Below are 20188 nucleotides of genomic sequence, written 5' to 3'. Positions count from 1 at the left end.
GTAAACTGTACCATAACTTAAATGCTCTCAAGTAATTGTTTAAAACTTTGGAGGTTTATCAATTAAATTTTCTTATATATAAAAAATATTACTTATATACATAACCATCCTTCATAATATATATTTGATAATTTTGTTTTATAAATTATTGAAAAGTCTAATTAGCATAAGTTGAACTGGTCCCTTTTCCTCCCTCACCCACAAAAACAGCCTCTTAGAATTAACTAAACTCCTACCTGTAATGGCATTCTCAAAAGTTCTGGAGTCTGAAATTCCAACATATTCTGGAATCGGAGTCTACTGAATAGACGGAAGCAAATTCCAGGTCTACATCGCCCTGCCCTTAAAAAGTAAAATACAAAATTACAACTCAAGGAATGAAGACTGTAATAAGGAAACTGTATAACAAATGCAATTTAGGAGACAGAACAATGAACCATTATCAGGACATCTGAGTTTGAATCCCTATCCTGGTACTTACCCTCTATGAATCCTTTTGGAAGGTACTTCACTTGTCTAGGACCCAGATGTCTCATTCACAAAGTGAGATTCATGAATGATACATATCTGATATACAGGGGTGGGCAAAAGAAGCTCTGTAGTTGTATGTGAAATACAGTTTATTCAAGTATTATTATTTATTTAGTATACTTATCAACCTACCTCTGTCCACCTCTGTACATCTAGGGTATTGACAAAAATAAAAAAAGAACTATATAAAAGTGAGTGAGAAATAAGGTATAAATAAACATATGGTGATTTAAATTTAATCAATTTTACTGAGCTGATGAGAGTTGTACAAATTATGTATTATACAACTCTAAGTCAGTGTCATTTACCCCACCATCATAAAGACGTATAATTTTCTGGGTATAAAAATATCTTGAGGAAAAGTAGTCTCTTATTTTCACCCATTGTTCCTTTATCAGCTAATGGCAAGGCAGGATATGCTAAATGATGAATACACAGGAATAATCCCTATCTTCCCAAAGCCCAGAGTCCAGAGTGGCAAACACAACTAGAACACAATGATACAAGTTACAAAACCTGACACTTGGACCATTACTTCCTCCGTCAAATACTTTCTTCACTATGTACTCATTAGTTTTTCCACCTATATGGCCTGCTCTGAGAGATTTCTCTTTGCACAGTCCTTGTATGTTGACGTTCCTCTGAACTTGGACCTCAGACCTCCACTCTCCTTACTCTACCCTCTCTCCCAAGGTGACCTTAAATATCCTACTGTTTATAATTTCCATCCATCTTCATCCATGTTAATGCTATTTCACAAGCCTCTTAGCTCCAGTTGACTTTCTGCAGTCAGTTCAAACTTAACACAACAAAAAGCTAATTCTTCTCCCCAACATCACTACTCTTCCCATTTTCCCTATCAGACAATGTCACCACTAACCACAAAATTTTCTAAAATAGAAATCTGTATGACATCCTTGATTCCACTCGATTCTTTACCCAACCTCTGGACAGATGACCACCAATATTACTCTTCTTAATATGTCCTGAGTAAATTATCTACTCTTTATTTCTACCACCATTGTAACAATAGGCTACTCTCTCCGTTATTGTAAATGGAATTATTAACAGAGCCTCCCACCATCATTTGTGTCTCTCCCAATTCATTCCTTAGAGATCTAAAAGAATACTATGATACTGCCATCCTCTGGCTTATTAAGAAAGAGAAGCAGGGAGTGGGGAATAGTGCTTAAGGACCTGTCTGCAACTTAACTTCTCTTCGCTCATTTTTCACTATGCTCTGCTAAACTAAACTCCATCCAAACAACTTTCTTGCTCACTTTCGCCTTTAGACAAATGCCTTTCCACAGCACCTCTTTACCATATTTATCTCAGATTATACCTTAACTCCTCTAAAAACATTATCCAGTTGTAGCAGAGATCACAGAGTATAAAAACTGCTTAATTTATTGGTCTCCAAGATGAAGTACAACATTTCCCCACCTAAACTTTATCCATCAGATTTTTTTAGCATGGTATCCCTAACACTTGAACAGTGAAGGCTGTCAAAAAAAATATATGTTGAAAAAATGACAATGATTACCTCTGATTTTTACCCCTAACAATATACTAATAAGAGTATATATGTCAAGCCATACTTTGTCATAAGAGGACAACTAATACAAAACCAATAGCAACGCCCTCCAGGGCATTCTAGGAAATTAAAAAGTACAAAAGTAATGTATTCAGTATGTTCAGTGTATGAGATATTCTTTTAAACATGCTTTCCTGTTAGTTAAAATGCAAAAAAATCAAATAATTACTGAGAAATATGATACTTTTTAATCTTGACTTTTTAAAAATGAAAATTAAGTGTCCTTCCTTCAAGAGCCCCAGAAATCCTCCTTCTCAGAGTTAACAACTTTTTAATGTTTCTCTCAGACTTAATGCATTTGTATCTAAATATATATAAACATATGCATATATTTTTAGTACAACAGAATATGAGACATGTTCTTTATCCTACTTTTCACACTTAATATATTCTGCAAACTCATTCCACATAAAAAGACATAGATCTACATATTTCCCTTTTAACAGCTACAGTGGTATACCACTGTGTGTCTATAACAATTTATTTAACCCCTTCACTACTGAGGGACACTACAGTGTTCCCAAACTATTGCAAACAATGCTATACAAAGCATTCTTAAATATACACCTTTGTAAACATGTGCAAGTATACTCAGAATAAATTATGAGAGTGGGAATCCACTATCAAAGGGTAGTCTTAGATAAACAGTTTCAAATTCCCTACTAGAGAAATCACACCAATTAATACTCCCATCAACAAACTATGAAAGCCTACAGGCCTATACTTTTTGCCAAGTCTATTGCACATACTATTAAATGTTTTCATCAATGTCAAATCTGATAAGCAAAAAACAGTCCCACATTAATTTGCATTTATTTTGGTGTATATATGAAGTTAATACAGGGTCCAGCAGAAGTAACACCTGCTAGAGTGTGGTTTGTAGGATAATAATATGGGTGTAATAATTTATAGTTTTAATTGAACATTTCATCTAAAATGTCATATGGTATGTTTGAGTGTGATGTTATGTGACAGAATTAAATGCTTAAGATTTTGTAATAAATAAGGGGCGCTATTTGTGCCAGACCCTGTATCTTGTTATTTATTTTTAAAAAGGTTTTTTGTATAGTACAAAAATTAGTCCTTCACCCTGTATTGCAAATGTTTGATATTTTTGCTTTTATTTTTTAAGTTTCTTACATCTTATGAGTATAGATTATATTAGGTAAAATTTTAAATTTTAACATAATCTAAATGTGGTATTTCTTAAGTATTAACAGTTCACTCTCCAAAGTTAATATAAAATGAAGACAAACATGAAAATTTTAACATTTTAACATTTTATATAAGATTTTAACATTTTATACCACATACATTAATATGTGGTAAATATGAAATTGATTCCATTTTACAGGTAATTGATTGAACGTGCATTAAACATACATTACCTGCCTTTTCGTTGTATTGCACTAGCTTTGGAAATCCACACCATTTTTAGCATTGTAACAAAATTCAGCGCATCAAAGGATTTCTGTAATATTTAAATCATCTTCATGTTAAAATATAAAAGGTTTTTAAGTAGAGCAAAACGCTACAATATATTTTAATATGCCAAGTTTATCAATTATCAATTCAAAGCTCCTCTAGATTAGATGATTACAACAGGGTGCTAATTATTTGTTAAATCCATATTTCTGACTACAAAAAAACATTCTAAGGAAAAAGAATAAAAACTAAACTCAGAAGCACTGAAAAAGTTCCTCTGTGCCCTGCTAAGTTATTTGATTCTCTCTGCTACACTTGGATAATAGCCGTCAGTTCTCATCAGGCATCAAGACTGTTGTTTTCTTCCTGTCATTTTCTATCAGATTTACATCACTGTGGGGAATAGAAATAACAAGGGAAAGACAGTGTTCTAAAATACTTTCCAGGGAGCCTGATCTGGAGGAATAAGAATAACAATTGTGGAAATAACCCTAACCCAAAGTGAAAAAATTTTACCCCCTTCCATTTTACCTCCTGCTGAGCTACAAATGTCATTAGTCTATCCAGAAAGTTACAGCATACTTCCTCAAAGAATCTAAAGCAAAAATTTAGTGTAGAAAAAAATTTTTTAAAGACTGCACTGCTAACTAAAATATGTACTTCAATCATTCAATGACACAATACTTTCCCTTTCAAAACACAGCTCTATAAAACAAATACAAATATGTTCTCATAATAGTTTAATTATGGAATTTTTACAAAGGATGCTGCTTATTTGGTTTTTAATGAAATTTTACATTAGTCAACATTATATGTAAAGTATCTTTTGATACTACCATCATATTCCAAACTATAGTTTATTTGATAAATAACACCTAAATAAACTAAATTTTAAGATATTCAAAATCTACCTTACTACCTTTAGATAATTTTTAGGCAATAAAAATCTCTGAATTTTCATTGACTCCCTATGCAGACTTTTAATGATAATATTCATAATTACCCTCCTATAAAAAATAAAATCTACCCTAGGTTGGTGTGGCTCAATGGATTGAGTGCCAGCCTAGGACCCAAAGGGTCACCAATTCGATTCCCAGTGAAGGCATATGCCTGGATTGTGGGCCAGGTACCCGGTAGAGGGCATGTGAGAGGCAACCACACATTGCTGTTTCTCTCCCTCTCTTTCTTCCTCCCTTCCCCTCTGTCGAGAAATAAATAAATAAATAATCTTAAATATATATATAAATATATATATATTTAATATATATATTTATATATATATATATATTCCTCCTGGCAGTATCCAACTATAATAAAATGTCCAAATTTTATAATAAAATTTTATTTTCTGTAAGATATTCCTAAAAACTACATTGAAAACATTATAAAAATAAGTTTTTCACATTAAAAATAATCACACATATCCACTAGAACAGACACAATTTGTCTTCTACAACATGGACAGTATTTCTTTCCTTGGAAAATCAACTACCTTTATCATTTTCAATTCTTTCAGTGAAAGGTTATGAGTATTGAGAGTTGCTAGGCATTCCAATACTAAAAGGCAATAAATGCTGCCTTTTATCAGAGTTGGGGCTAGTACTAAATATTTTAGCCTTTGCAGAGGGTCTCTGTTGCAACTACTCAAATCTGCTGTTGCAGTGTAAAAGCATCCACAGACAACAGGTCAAAGAATAAACACAACAGTGTTCCAGTAAAATGTATTTTTATAAAAGCAGGTGATAGGCCCATGGTCTTGTTTGTTTTGAATACCTACAACATGTGAAGCCCTGAAGATACAACAATAAATAAGAAGGTCACAGACTATCCCCACATGTAAAATGAAAACACACAAAATATGTGATCAAATGCCCACATTTTGACAAAATCTTCACCATAACTAGGCAAACCTTTCATTTTCTTCATAGTATTTTATAAGCAAAAGCTTATTTTTTATATAATTTGTTAAAATAACAAGAGAGATCCTATATCCTGAATTCTTTAAGATAGAATATTCACTTTTGTGAAATTAACACTTACTACATTAAATTTATTTAGAACCAGAAGTTTTCCCATTAAAGTGAATTAGAAATACAACTTATCCATACATACCTCTTTAACCTTACCAGAATCAATGACAAAGACAACATCATTGACCGTGATGCTGGTTTCAGCAATATTGGTGGAAAGGATCTGCAATGGCATGTTATATAATAGTTAATAGGAAAACAGAACCAATGACTACTAAAACAGAGAAACGAAGATTTTATGAAGCTTACTATTTTTCGAACACCTGCAGGTGGGTTTTTTAATACTTTCTTTTGATCAGATGTTTGCATATTTGAATGAAGCATAAAGACTTGATATCTGTTGACAATTGAAAGAGAAAATATACTATAGTACCTATCTTTCATTTAAAGCAAAAAACATAATACTTTAACTTTTACCTGTGTATACTGTCAGCAAACCGCTTGTCATCAAATAGGATGCGATCCCTCAATCCCACAATTTCATCATATCCAGGGAGGAAAATTAGTATTGCACCTTGAAAAAAAATGATTTAATATTAAATTTCATTGTAAAATCAGAACCAATCAAAAGAATTAGCAAAAATGAACTATGTCACATATTTTCAAGTACTGATAAACTATAATACTTATGACAAGAAATTATGCATTATTATCAAGGGAATGATATAAAAATTTATACACACAAAATATTAACTTTTAAATCAAACTGTACATTTTTGTTACAGTTGTTTTAGACAATACTTATTTACCAGCATCACAACTATGGCAGACATTGTATAGAAGATGCATGATCAAATCCAAGTCTACTTTTTCATCATCAAAACTATGGTGATAAGCTTTCAGGAGCTCTCTATCTTCTGCACTGAGGTCACTTCCACTTTTTTGAACCAGAGAACTTTCATCTAGATTTCCAAATTCCAATGAAGCACTAAAAAAAAAGAAAATAAAAATAAAAATAAAAAACCAAGTCAATTTTTATTTTAAAAAAGTAAAAGTAATCTTTTAAGGACAATGCTCTCCATTATGCAATTATGTCCTTCAAATTTTCAATATACATTAAGGAGGGTAAGTGATATTAATGTCCTAGCTATAATTCATGTTTTGGCTTAAAGTACATCATTCAAGGTAAAATCTGGCAAAAATTGCTTTTTATTTATTTTATTTTATTTATTTACTTTTAGACAGAGGGGAAGGGAAGGAGAATGAGAGAGAAACATCAATGTGTGGTTGCCTCTCACATGGCCCCCACTGGGGACCTGGCCTGTAACTCAGGCACGTGCCCTGACTGGGAATCAAACCGGCAACTCTGTGTTTCACAGCCTGCACTCAATCCACTGAACTACACCAGCCAGGGCAATAACTGCTTTTTAGAAAACACAATCTGAAGTCATTGCTCCAAAGAAAATATATGAAGAGTCAAAAATAGAAAAAATATTATTAATCATTACAGATATGACTATCAAAACAATGAGATAACACATCACACTCACCAGGATGACTATAATCAAGAAGACATAATGCTGGAGAAAGTTATGTAGAAATTGGAACCACTCCCTCATACATCACTAGTAGGAATGTAAAATAGAGTAGCCACTTTGGAAAACAACGTGACAGTCCTCAAAATGTTAAACATAGTGTTAACATATGCCACAGCAATTTGTTAGGTACATATGCAAAAAAAAATAAAAATATATCCATATAAAGATCTGTATATGAATGTTCATACCAGTATTACTCTTAACAGCCAAAAAGTGGAAACCACCAAAATGTTCATCAACTGATGAATGGACAAACTATGTCTGTCCCTGGAATGGAATATTAGTCAGGAAAAGGATGCTGCAACACGGATAAATAAGCCTTGAAAATATTATGCTGGGTAAAAGAAGCTAATTGCAAAAGACCACCAATTGTAATACATGATTCCCATTATATGAAATGTCCAGAATAGACAAATCAATAAAAGCAGGAAGTAGATTAACATCTGCCTAGGATTGGGAGAGTTGGGGGAAATGAAGAGTGTGTACTAATTATTATAGGTTTCCTCTTGGGTGATGAATATGTATTCAAAACCAATTGTGGTAATGATCATGTAATACTGTAAACATACTAAAAATCATTAATTACACACTTAAATGGGTGAATTAAATGGTTTGTGAATTTTATCTCAATAAAAATTTAAAAACCAAACTTCCGGTCACCATTTATATTTTCTTAGTGGGTTGCTTGTCATTCTTCACTATGATAAACAACACTGAAGAAAAGTCCACATTTTTTAAAAAATTCTATAAGTACCCAGTTAACAAGACTCTTAATTTCATAATTCTATACTAAAAGTAGGTTAATTATGCTATTTTCCAAAAGCCAGAATTAACACAGATTACTGAAATAAATACCTTGCTTTTCCATCTTGTATGTAAAAATATGCACTACTTTCATTGCTAGTAATTATCAATAAGATTTCTAGGAAGTTCATTATTAGAGTGCAATCCCTCTGAAAGAGTTTAGCAAGAAGGTAAACATAAATAAGACTGCTTTCAAAAGGGAAAATATTAAACTCATACAACTTTATGATTTCAGTATTTAAATTTTAAGATCCTCTTTAAAACATTCTGAGTTATTTCTTCTTACTCTTTAACAGGTAAATGAAGAAATGAAGAAGATATGTTCTTTATTTTAAGCTATAAACTTCAGATATCAATTATCAATTATCCAGCAAACATAATAAATTAAATTTGAAATATCAGAAATTTATCACTGATAATGCCTTGATCTGAGAAATAAAAAGAAAGTCCAGTTAACCAGGATAATTAAAATATTACCCAGTAAATAACTTCACTTGGTAATCTGGAGTGTCTAGTGAGCTATACATATACGGTCCCAAACATTCAAACTGGTAGCATTAAAAGGATTCGGTTCTGATGTTATTATTGAAATGACAACAAGAACCACCAGACCAGAATTAACACTTGGATTTGCCAAGTCACTCTGCCAGTTGACACATTTTTATATTCCTTCCTCATCATTTTAGTGAGGTTTTGGGAAAATGCAGAGATAAACACATGTGTTTGTAGCTACCATGTTTAACTGGAAATTCCCCTTCTGCTTTTTTGAAAGTAAAATTAAAAATAAAATAAATATTATAACACAGTAGATCTTATTAACAACCTACAAAAAAAATCAGAAAAATTCCTTAGAATTACAAAACGAAATCTGGATAAGAGCCTATAAATTGGTCACTATCTATAATTTACATGGCTAAGCTTTTTTAAAGAGGAGTTCAGATTTATTAAACACAGTATAAAGCTTTACCTGTAAGATTCTAAAAGATCCACAACTTCATTCTGCCCAAAGTGTTTAGCCCAATCTAAAGCCATCCTGCCAAAATTCAAAGATATCAAATTAAGACAGAGAAATAATGTTCTCAAAATTATAAAACTGGTAATCACTCAAAATTATTCATTCACCCATTAGATATGTACCAGCAATTATTATACAATAGCTTTTAATATAAATATGAGAAATCAATAAAGATATATTTAGCTCTACAAAGGTACACAAAGAATAGATGCAGTTTAAAATTACCAGCCATTTGATGCTTTGCAATGGACATTGGCTCCCATACTAATCAACTGCTCTACTTGGCTTGAAAAGCCACGTCCCGCAGCAACCATCAGAGCCGTTGCACTGGTCTCACTATGTCTGTAGTCCACTAAAACAAGGAAAGGACAGATATGCGTGAAATTTCCAAATTCTTTTAAATCATTTTAACTTATTTTAAGTTTAAATGAAAGAACTGAGTACCAGGAGAATTAACCTGGGTTCCTTCACCTATCCACATGGTAATTCATGTTCTCTCAGACATGTGTTACTGATATAAACAAGATGGAATAGGGACCATCAGCTGGAAGGTCAGAGAAGAAAAGATGGTTGTTAAGCTATCTAAAGTTCCCCAAGACAATTCACACAGAAGAGAAGAGTTACTAACTTACTGAACCCTTAATCTTCCTAAATCTAGATATTGCCCTGATCATCAAATGACATGATAGAATTAAAAAAGAATCAAAAAGTTAATTTTCATCAGCAGTGGGTAATGAATGATTAAAAGTACAAATGCAAAATTTAGGACCACTTTTTGTTGTTCTTTTGTTTTGCTTTTATTCTCCCATCATTCCAGGCTATTATTTTCAAAGATTAGTAATGGAAATATTGACAGAAAGTTTACTTCTCATAAAATCCCTCCATGAGAAAATTCAAGTTCAACTGAACTTAAGTTCCTAGAATATACTTCTCGAGCAGCACATTATATTATTATTGCTTAGCACTAATTTGCTTAAATTACAGACTTAGTAATTTCAGCAAGAAATCACTACTGGAAAAAACCTCTGTAGTAAAATTTAAGATAATTACAAAAGGAAAATTTTAATTTTCCATATATACCCAATTATCCTTATCATATTAAAACACTCTAAAACATTCGTATCTAATACTAATATAAATCAATACTCCCTAAGGTGGGGGAGAGACTTGTAAAAGATTTATCTCAGGCATTTTACTTCTGAAAGTGCAGACAGCTGTGCCTTACTCCTACATTCAAATTCCATAGGTCTGGGATGGCCAGGTACATGCACTTTTAAAGAGGTCTGCAAAGATTATGATCTGTATTCACAATATGAGAATTACTGCTTCAACTAAATATTCAATTAGTAGCCTTGGAGAACAGAACCAAAATGTGTATATTTTGAGCAGAGCAGTATGAATAAGTATGGGTGTTTAAAAATATACAAAAAATTCTTTAGTACTCCTCCCTTTGAGAGACAGAGCCTAATTCCCTTCTCATAGAGTGTGGGCTGTACTAAGTGACTCTAATGAATAAAGAAATGATGGTGTGTAACTTTGAAGACTAAGTCATAAAAGGTAATGTACAGCTTCCCACTTTCTTTTTCTCCTCCTCTTTTAAACCACTCACTGGGAGAAGTCAGCTGCCACATCCTGGAAAGCCTAAAACAGCCCTATGGAGAGCTCCAGATGGCAAGGAGCTACAGCCTTCTGCCAGGAGCAGAGACGAACTGAGGCCTCTTGCCAACAGCCATGTGAATGAGCCTTCTTGGCAGCAAATCCTCCAGCTCCAGTAACCCTTCAGATGACCAAATGCCCTGACATCACTTAAACACTATTTCATGAATGACTAGAAGTCAGACCATTCCCAGATTCTTGACTCTAAGAAACTCTGCGAGATAAATGTTTTAGGTCGCTAAGCGGGAGAACCATTTGTCATGCAGCACCAGATGACTAGTAGAGTGAGCACGACAAAGAATGCCTGGTCTTACTAGACCAGAAAATCACTAGCTGCTTCCACAGGATCACATGGGGAAACTGATGGCATTAAAATGAAACTATGAAGCCCGAGGTTTCCTGGATCACAGGAAGTATTTTGAAATCTGGTACCAAGTAAAAGTTGCGATTTTAGAAGAGATTAAAAAATGGGAAGTGAATAACTGTTTAGAGAGCTACCACAACATTTTGGTTTACCTCACAAGGCTAAATAAAGACATTAGAATACTAGACTCTGGAAAATACCCAATAAAATTATAAAGAAGAAAGACGTGGATCCATAGAATGACCATTATGAAAGCAATAGTCTAGTATTCCTAAGGAAATATCTAAGAAGAGGGTCAAGAGTAATATGTAAATACTTTAAGATGCTTCATAAATATTTTAAAGCAACATATCTCAGAGTTTAAATTTCCTAACTTTCAGGTATGACTGCTAAACTGAGTGAAGTAGATATTTCAAAAAATAATGGAGGCAAAAACTGACAGAAAACCAGATGAACAAATGTCTACATTTCCAAATACAAAAATAGTATTTTTCAAAACACAGATTTTTAAGTGAATAATAAACTGAAGAAAAGTAGATCAATAGGAGTCAAAATACATTTACAAAGAAAAAATGCCAAAAGACCTTCAATTGTTTCTTAAGGGGTTTGTTAGATGAGTAGATGTGTAGAATTATAACCACTTAAAAAACCATACCTATATTTTGACTTAAAGCCTCTTGTAGCACACACAATGCTTGATCGTTGACCCCAGCCTCTCAAGTTCATAAACATATACTAGGTAACAATTAGAACTAAAAAAAAAAGTTGTTAAGCAGAAACAATAGGACAAATCTACCTATGAGATTTAAAAGGAATAAATAGAACATCGTGAGCTCAAAAAGCTCAAAACAAGTAAATTTGGGGGGCATTAAGCACATGTTAAAAATAGCTAGAAGTTTCAAGACAACATGAATCAGTAAGACAAATGTGGTTGGCAAAGAGCTACATTGTTTACAGGCCAAATCAATATAAGTAAAGAGTAGAGGTTTTTAGGCTAATAAACCTACTCTACCCAAAGACGATCATTAAGAGATTATTACTCAGGACTGGACACCATGCTTTTTAAAATGGACAAACTAGAACATAACCAAAGGAGGCGAATGAGGACAGGAGAAGATTAGCTATCATGTTATGTTAAAGAGAAATAGTTGGAAGCCATAGGTATAGTCAGAACAGAAAATAAAAATAGGAGAAAGAGTAACTATCTTCATATATCTGAAGGTCTATCAGGCATAAATAGATACTAAATCTCCTCACTCTCTCCCATGAAGCAAAAAAGGGTAAAAGCTAGATAGGTAGGTTTCACTTTAAAAGATACTTTTAAAAATTAACAATTAAAACAAACCAAATTTGGAAAAAAAGTCATCAAGAAAAATAGTGAGCCCTGGTTGGTGTGGCTCAGTGGATTGAGAGCCAGCCTGTGAACCAAAGGGTCACCAGTTCAATTCCCAGTCAGGACACATGCCTGGATTGTGGGCCAGGTCCCTAGCAGAGGGCGCACAAGAGGCAACCACACACTGATGTTTCTCTCCTCCTCTTTCTCCCTCCCTTTCCCTCTCTAAAAATAAATGAATAAAATCTTTTTTAAAAAGAAGAAAAAAATAGTGAGCTTCCTATCACTAAACATGGTCAAATAAACAATCATTTGGTAGGATACTTAAAAAATGGTATCATTATTCAAGAAATACTGAAAATTGGGTTGTTTACTCAAATAGTGTTTTCCACCCACAACTGAGGACCTATGGATGTGTAAGGCCAACCATATACATCGTTCTATGATGCTTTATGCATGGGACTTATGTATCAGTGGATTTTGGTATGTGAGGTAGATCCTGGAACCAATACCCCAAGGATACTGAGCTGCTGTGGTTAAGTTTCTGAGGAGTCAAAAGTTATACACAGAATTTGCAAATGAATGGGGAGCACCCCTATGCAGCACTCCTAACTCCACATTGTTCTAGGGTCAGCTCTACAAATAAATAATAATAACGCAGGTATGGAGAAATAGCAAGGAAAGGGTGTATTTTAGTAAAATAATCAGAAAAGGCCTACAAAGTCAATCTAAGTAGAAGCCTAAATGAAATAAACATTGGGCCATATGAGTATCTGTGGGGACAGAATTCCAGGCACAGAAAACAACAAAACAAAGGCCCAAAGATGGGAATGTGCCAGCACATGTGAAGGCAAGGGCAGTGAAAGCAAAGTGAACAAGGAAGAGTAGTAGAAAATGAGATCAAAATGGCAGTCAGAGACCAAATCTGGGAAAGATCGTGATTTTTATTCAAAGTGTAATTGAATGCCATGGAAAAGTAGAGAACAGGGAAGTAGCATGATTCAATTTCCTTTTTGAATGGATCAATCTGGATGTTCTCTGAAGAACAGACTGCAATAACAAGTAAGAACAGAAGCAGTTAACAGGATACTGCAAGAAATGCTGGCTTGTACTAGGATGGCAGCAGTCAGAGAGTGCAATGTAGTCAGATTACAATTTATTTAGAAGGTAAAGCTAAAAGTTTTAATAGATTATATGTGGGGTGTGAGAGCGAAGAGTAATTTTATGTTTTGTTGGCTTAGCAACTAAGTGAATGATAGCACCCTAGGTTCAGATTTAGGTGGTCTAAGATGGCCAGGCACCCACATTTTTAATAAGGTCTACAACTGATCACAAATACTAAGGAAACACTAAGGAAAGAACAAGTTGAGAGGGAGATAGGTGAGGAGGGAATCAAAAGTTGTTTGGGGCATATTCAATATTATTCAATAGACATCCAACTAGAGATGTCACAGGATCAGGTACATTGAAGAGAGGCACAAGTCAGACTGGAGACATAAAGTGAGGAGTCATTTTAAATAAATATATAAAGTTATGACTAGACAAGATCCACATAGTAAGTATACACAGAAGGACGGTCTGTGGATTGAGGCCTGGGACGTTTCATATTTATAGATCAAGAAAAAGAGGGAAACCCAATCAAGGAAACCAAGAAGTTCCAACCAGGAATATGAGAAGAAAATAAAAAAAGCATGGAATATCAGAAGTTAATTAAAGGAAATGTTTCGAGAAAGGAGTGATCAATAATAATAATAATGTTGAGAAGTTTAGGTGAAGAGCCATCTTAATCCTTTCAATAAATCCTTTCTATGAACTTTTATTATACCATTTGCCAAGAAGCCTTGAACATTCTCTAACTCACCTCTGGTTGCCAAAATCTACTATAATCAACTCACAACATTAGGGTAGCTCACTAGTGAAAACATGTCACATGCCATACAGCACATACATATGAATTTAGCACTTAAGCTTATATAATTAAAGGTATACTAAAATTCTCCATTCACTAAATTAAAAATCTAGAGCATCCCTGGCCAGTGTGGCTCAGCTGGTTGGAGTGTTATTCTATAGATCAAAAGGTTGTGGGTTTGATTCCTAGTCAGGGTACATACTCAGGTTATGGGCTCAATCCCTGGTCGGGGCACTTTGGAGAAAGCAATCAGTGTTTCTCTGTCTCTTACTCCCTTTCTCTTTTTAGTGCATGCTCTCTCTCTCTAAAGAGCAATGGGGGGAAAAAAACATCCTCAAGCGAAGATAGGGAAAAAAACCTAGAGTAAAGTTAACTATTTTTTCCTCATTTTTTGAAATCACAAATCTTTTTCAAAATCCAAGCTATTCCCCTAGAGGTCCAGGGGTAGTATATTAATGTGCACAATACAGGTACATAAAAATAATTTTGCACATAAAATTGGTATATACTCACAAACTCTAAACTATTCTAGTATAACTAGGTTAAGAAACCCTGATTTAACATAATACTTATTTATTGTACTAATAAGAAGATAGTGATATGTGTACTTCAATATGCACTCCAAAATAACAAACTGAATAAAAATGTAGTACCTACATCTTGAATTAAACTAAATTTTTGGCATAAGTAACTATGAGAGTAATAACTTTTAAAATAATTACACTTACCACTAACATTTTCAGTTAAAATAAGATGAAAAACCTGAGCAAAAGCTTCAACATCTTTATGCAACCATATGTCAGAAAGACAAGCATCCATTTCCTTTATTAACCATGGTTCAAGGCAATTCACATCTTTTTCTGTCTTTAAAAAAAAAAAAGCAAAGGTTATAAGTTACCTAACAGCTTAACCTTGGCTTGCAAAGAACGTGAGATGGCCATAATGGTCAGAAGAACTACTAACCATATGATATTATAGAATAGACTTTTTAACATAAAAGTTTCTCATCTCATCACAAGCATTATCACTCACAATATTATACATTGTCCCATATTCACCTTTCATCTGAGAATAAGAATGTTTGTCAACAAAGGAGTACAATCCCATCCAAATACTAACTAAGTGTGCTTCTGATAGGATGTTGTTAAATGTATACCAGTGGTTCTCTCTCCCAACTGCACACCAGAGGGACCATCACCTGGAGCTTTCCAGCACTAACACCAGGTTCCACCTCAGAACAAGTATATTCAAATCTTTGGTGATGGAGGCCAGATAACATGGGGCTTAAAAGTTCCTTAGATGATGCTAGTATGAAACAAGATTTAAGAACAACTAATAATCAAAATGCTGTTCATTGAACCACATGAATGTTCCCTATATTAAAATGACAATTTTAAACATTCTTTAAAAGCATTTTAAAAAACGTACAGGTAGTTCATTTGGATTCAATAAAACTCTAAATAATGGTAGAAGCTGCAAGCATATCTGCAGTATGTACCTTCTCATATTCAAAACAGTTAAGTTAAATTCTTTTTCTAAAAAGTACATAGTCCCTGCCATATTCTGAATCACACTAATCAACAATGCCTTTTAAAGAATTCCAAACCACAATCAAAGACCGAAGGGTGCTAGGAAATCAGCTATTTCTAGTTTTCAAACAGACTTCATGGAACCCAGTGTAGCTGAGGCCCCGCTTCTGCTACATGAATGAAGAACAGTGGATGACCAGGCAGGGCTTTTACAAATTATTTCACTTGGGAAAGATTTTGTGGCAAAATGGTTAAAATAAAGGAAGAAAAGAAGAATAACTTAATTTGGTCTATAGTGGACAATTGATTTTATAAAGTCAAACAGCTGTTTGGTGGTGAAAACAACACCCATATTGATTATTTGCTCTAACGCCAACAATCTTTTCTCAATTTTCTCCTAGATTAGCATGTCTTCCATTGCTTAGCTCACATGCTCTTAAACTTTTGAGATGTTAAAATATCAAGCAATAATAATATATACGCATAATACCTGGAACTATTTTCTTCAAAAAATTTAGAGAAAGCATTGAAATAAAATTAGAATGAAACAATAAAAAATACTGCATTAAAGAAACGTGTGTTAGAAAGTCATTCTGAAAAATGTATTGTATCCTAAAGTAAACTAAAAGAATTACCCTTTAATGATGCAGTAAAATACTATAATCTTCTAAGATATTCTTTAAACTATACAATTTTCACTGCAAATATCAGTGTGAGACCAGTGAGGTCTTACCAACTGACTGAAAACAGCATCACCACCATCATCCAGTATGTCGTACTCTTCAGTCACATTCGGAACAGTTCTCTGCCTCTGAGATTCAGACTTTGAAGTATTCTCTTGGGCTGAATACCATTCTGTAAGTGTGGTTTGCTGTTTCTCTTCTAAATGAATTACCAAAGAAAGAATAAATAAATTCTTTGCTTTTGAAATGTACTCCTTTGTTTAAACCTAAATGAATCTGAAAACACTTAAAAGTTGTCCTTATTTAAAATAAATTACCACTTACATTTTCAGTTAAAATGAGGTGAAAAACATGAGCAAAGGCATCAATATCTTTATGCAACCATATGACCAAATAGAAAGAGAAACAACTATTTCCTTTATTAGCTATAGTTATTTTTAAAATATATTAATTAGCAACTTTAAAAATGTGTTATGCTGAACACATTTTCATGTTACCATAAGGATAACATGAAACTGCTTAAAAACCTCACATATTTATTTGTTAGCAAAATGTTTATTTCTAGTCCATAATTCAAAGGACAGTATTTTAGCAATAAAATATTGTTTAAATCAATGACATGGTCATATAGTGCTTTTGAAAAAGTTTAAAACCATTTATTAAACTTCTGACATCAAACTAGTTGTTTTAGATATAAAAAGTTATACTCAGCCCTAGTGGGTGTGGCTCAGTGGATTGAGTACTGGCCTGCAAATCAAAGGGTCACTGGTTTGAATCCCAGTCTAGGACACATGCCTGGGTTGTGGGGCAGGTCCCCAGCAGGTGTCATGTGAGAGCCAACCACACACTAATGTTTCTCTCCCTCTTGTTCTCCCTCCCTTCCCTTCTCTAAAAATAAATAAATAAAATCTTTAAAAAAAGAAGTTATATACAATTTCATGTTTCAAGTTTCATGATCTAGAAGTTTTATAACTTACATATTAGTGATCTAGCACTGCACTGTAAAATAAGTATTGCTAATTGCTTTGTCTAGTGGACAATCCAAAGTTAAGATATTTATCCAAGGTCATACAAACAAAATAACAAAATCAAAGCTTGGAGCCAAATCTTCAATCATAAATAATGTAGTTAAAAAAAGTAAAAAGAATCTAACCCTAATTCAAAATCTGGGATAAAGCCATAATAAGAAATGTATCAATAGGCAAATAATGCTAACACCAAAGTACAGAAGCAATTCATAGCAGTATCAAGATTTGAAAACCTTCACATTAGTGTCAAAGATGAACGCCCTCCCACCTGCTCCCCACTCTTGTCCTGGGACATGCTGTGGCAAATCATATGTGTGGTAGCACATTCTCTGCTCCCTGCTTAAAAAAGTAGTTGATCTTTGGATATTGACACACACAACCTCCTCAATTCCAGCGTCCACTTTCTTTTTTTAAAGTTTTTATTTAACTAATTAATTTATTTTTAACTGAATTTATTGGTTAATAAAATTATATAGGCTTCAGATGTACAATTCTGTAACACATTATCTGTATACTGTATTGTGTGCTCACCACCACAAGTCAGGTCTCCTTCCATCACCCTTTATGCCCCCTTTACCCTCTTCTACCTCCCTCTACCCTCCTTTCTCTCTGGTAATCCCCACTTTCGATTCCTTGCTATAGATTATAACTTCTGGGCATAACTAGATGTAAAAGGTATACTTGGGACAGTATTCTAACATAATATTACATAATCATACACAAGAAAGAAACACTTTCAAGTGTCCTTATACCTCCACAGTATAATACTAGAGTACTCAAAAAAGTCATTAGGAATAGTAAATTTCTTTTTACATGTATTTGATAAAAAGCTTACCTCGCTGTTTTTCCTTTTTGTATTTTAACATTTCTTTGTTTGTATATCCAGTAGTTCTTAAAATATCTTCCAGAAACATTTCTTTTACTTCAAATGGTCTTCCTTGTACTAAATCATAGAGATTTTTAAAAAGTTATTACATCTCAGAGATCATTCAAATAAAACCATGAGAATCCTAAATTAATGAACATATGTATAAAATCCAAAGCAATTCTATAGGTCAAGTGATCCTCATGGTATTATCCTTTAAGTATAACTTTGATCTTTATTTTATGCTTGCTTTACTGTATGCTTGCTTTCTCAGTGTTTACGCTCTGCTTTATCATGTGTTTGGCATCATGCTAGGTACCAGGAACACAAATGGTAAGCAGAAACGGAGCTACCTCTCAACCTCTTGAAGCTTGCAAGTTAGCAAAAGATACAAACATTAAGCAAATAATTGAGATTACAAATTTTAAAATAGAGTTATGACAAGTCCTATCAAAGAGAAGTACAAGATACTACAACAGTATTTAATAAGGGGTTGGGGAACTTACTGAGTCCAAAAAAAAAGCATCCTCGTTGACAAAATGAGGACCAAGAAAAGGGGGTAAACAAAATAACCAAGCTATATGGAAACACATACCATAAGCAAAGACCCTATTTTGGAAAAGAGTATGATGTTTTCCAAAAACTAAAAATATGGGGGGTGCGGTGCTGAGGATATGAGGAATTTAAAAAAACTAAAGAACAAGCTAGTTTCAAGCTAGTTGGAACACTGTAGGAGAGGAGAAATAGAGAGCAAATTGTAGTTGAAGATGAGGCAGGAGAAATAGATGTCTTATTAAAGGTCTTTATCCTGAGGTAAAGGTCATTCAGAGTTTCAAGCTGGGGAGAATAATCAGCATCATCAGAATTCCAGTTTGGAAAAGACTACTCCGATTGCACCACAAAGAATGGATTTAAAAGAAAGCAGAGTGGATGGAACACACCAGGTAGAGGCTATTCCAATAGATCAGATAAAAGAGGACAAGTTGAATGGACTAGCAATAGCAAAAATGGAAAAAGACTGACTCTACAGACAGTCAGGAAATAAACCCAAGGAACTCAGCATTAGATTAGATGTGGAGGAATGGCAAGGAAGTGTCAATCACAGTTCTTGGATCTCTGACTTACAAAACTGGATAGATGATTACATTATTCCCTAAGGTAACAGGAAAACTGAAAAAGGTTGTTAGTTAGCTGATAGGAATTGGGGTTTTGTTTTTGACATGTCACCCGAGAATATTATGAGAAGAAAGATTTACAGATTTGTGACAGGTGACTAGGTCGATGGTATGATCACAAAAGACTTTAGTAATTTTTTTCTTTACATAAGAAAAGATTCTGTAGAAACATTAAGTATTCAGTTTGGGGCATATTACAGGTGAGCTGCTTATAAGATATCTAAGTCCAAAGTTCTGGGGAACAATCTGAATTGGAGAGAACACTCTGAACTGGAAATATTCAGGAGTCATCAGTCTAAATAATAAATCAGAAGCCAAGAAAGGGCATGAATGAGAACTTGCAGGGAAACTAACAGCACATCTCCAGTACCTCGTAGAGTACAGCCCAGGGCAGAAAAGAGGAGAAAAAACAAAACAAAGGAAGAAAGGGAAGGTAAGTAAGGAATTTTTAAAAGTGCATTAAGGGAATAATCCTAGAAAATATCAATATTTAAGCACCAGGCAAGAGAAGAAACCCAACAAAGGAGACCACAAAATAAATTGCAAGTTATAATGAGACTCAGAAGGCAGTGCTGTTATATAAATTATAGGGTCTAAGCATTTCACACACAAATAGGGGACCGATCATGAAAATATCACAGAAAATGTAATTAAGATTTCTGTGTAAAATATGAACAGTAGGCTTGGCAATTAAATAGTGTCAAAACAA

The 20188-nt window shown here is 33.6% G+C and overlaps 1 protein-coding gene across 3 annotated transcripts in view; it reads right to left on the bottom strand.

Moving 5' to 3' along the window:
- Nucleotides 1–20188, bottom strand: part of YTHDC2 (YTH N6-methyladenosine RNA binding protein C2) — a 66979-nt gene that overhangs the window by 28711 nt on the left and 18080 nt on the right. For all 3 annotated transcript variants that reach the window (XM_037032159.1, XM_037032162.1, XM_037032160.1), the window contains exons 8-18: nt 18275–18382; nt 16462–16610; nt 14928–15063; nt 9163–9289; nt 8890–8955; nt 6330–6508; nt 5998–6094; nt 5830–5917; nt 5663–5743; nt 3514–3596; nt 237–342 (exon numbers count right to left, since the gene is read on the bottom strand). In XM_037032159.1, the coding sequence (XP_036888054.1) occupies nt 237–342; nt 3514–3596; nt 5663–5743; nt 5830–5917; nt 5998–6094; nt 6330–6508; nt 8890–8955; nt 9163–9289; nt 14928–15063; nt 16462–16610; nt 18275–18382 (1220 nt within the window). The remainder of the gene's footprint in view (nt 1–236; nt 343–3513; nt 3597–5662; nt 5744–5829; nt 5918–5997; nt 6095–6329; nt 6509–8889; nt 8956–9162; nt 9290–14927; nt 15064–16461; nt 16611–18274; nt 18383–20188) is intronic.

Source organism: Sturnira hondurensis, unplaced genomic scaffold (assembly GCF_014824575.4).
Source record: "Sturnira hondurensis isolate 20B ecotype Veracruz unplaced genomic scaffold, ASM1482457v3 Scaffold0021354, whole genome shotgun sequence".
NCBI lineage: Eukaryota > Metazoa > Chordata > Mammalia > Chiroptera > Phyllostomidae > Sturnira > Sturnira hondurensis.
This window is presented reverse-complemented; position numbering and strand designations above follow the sequence as displayed.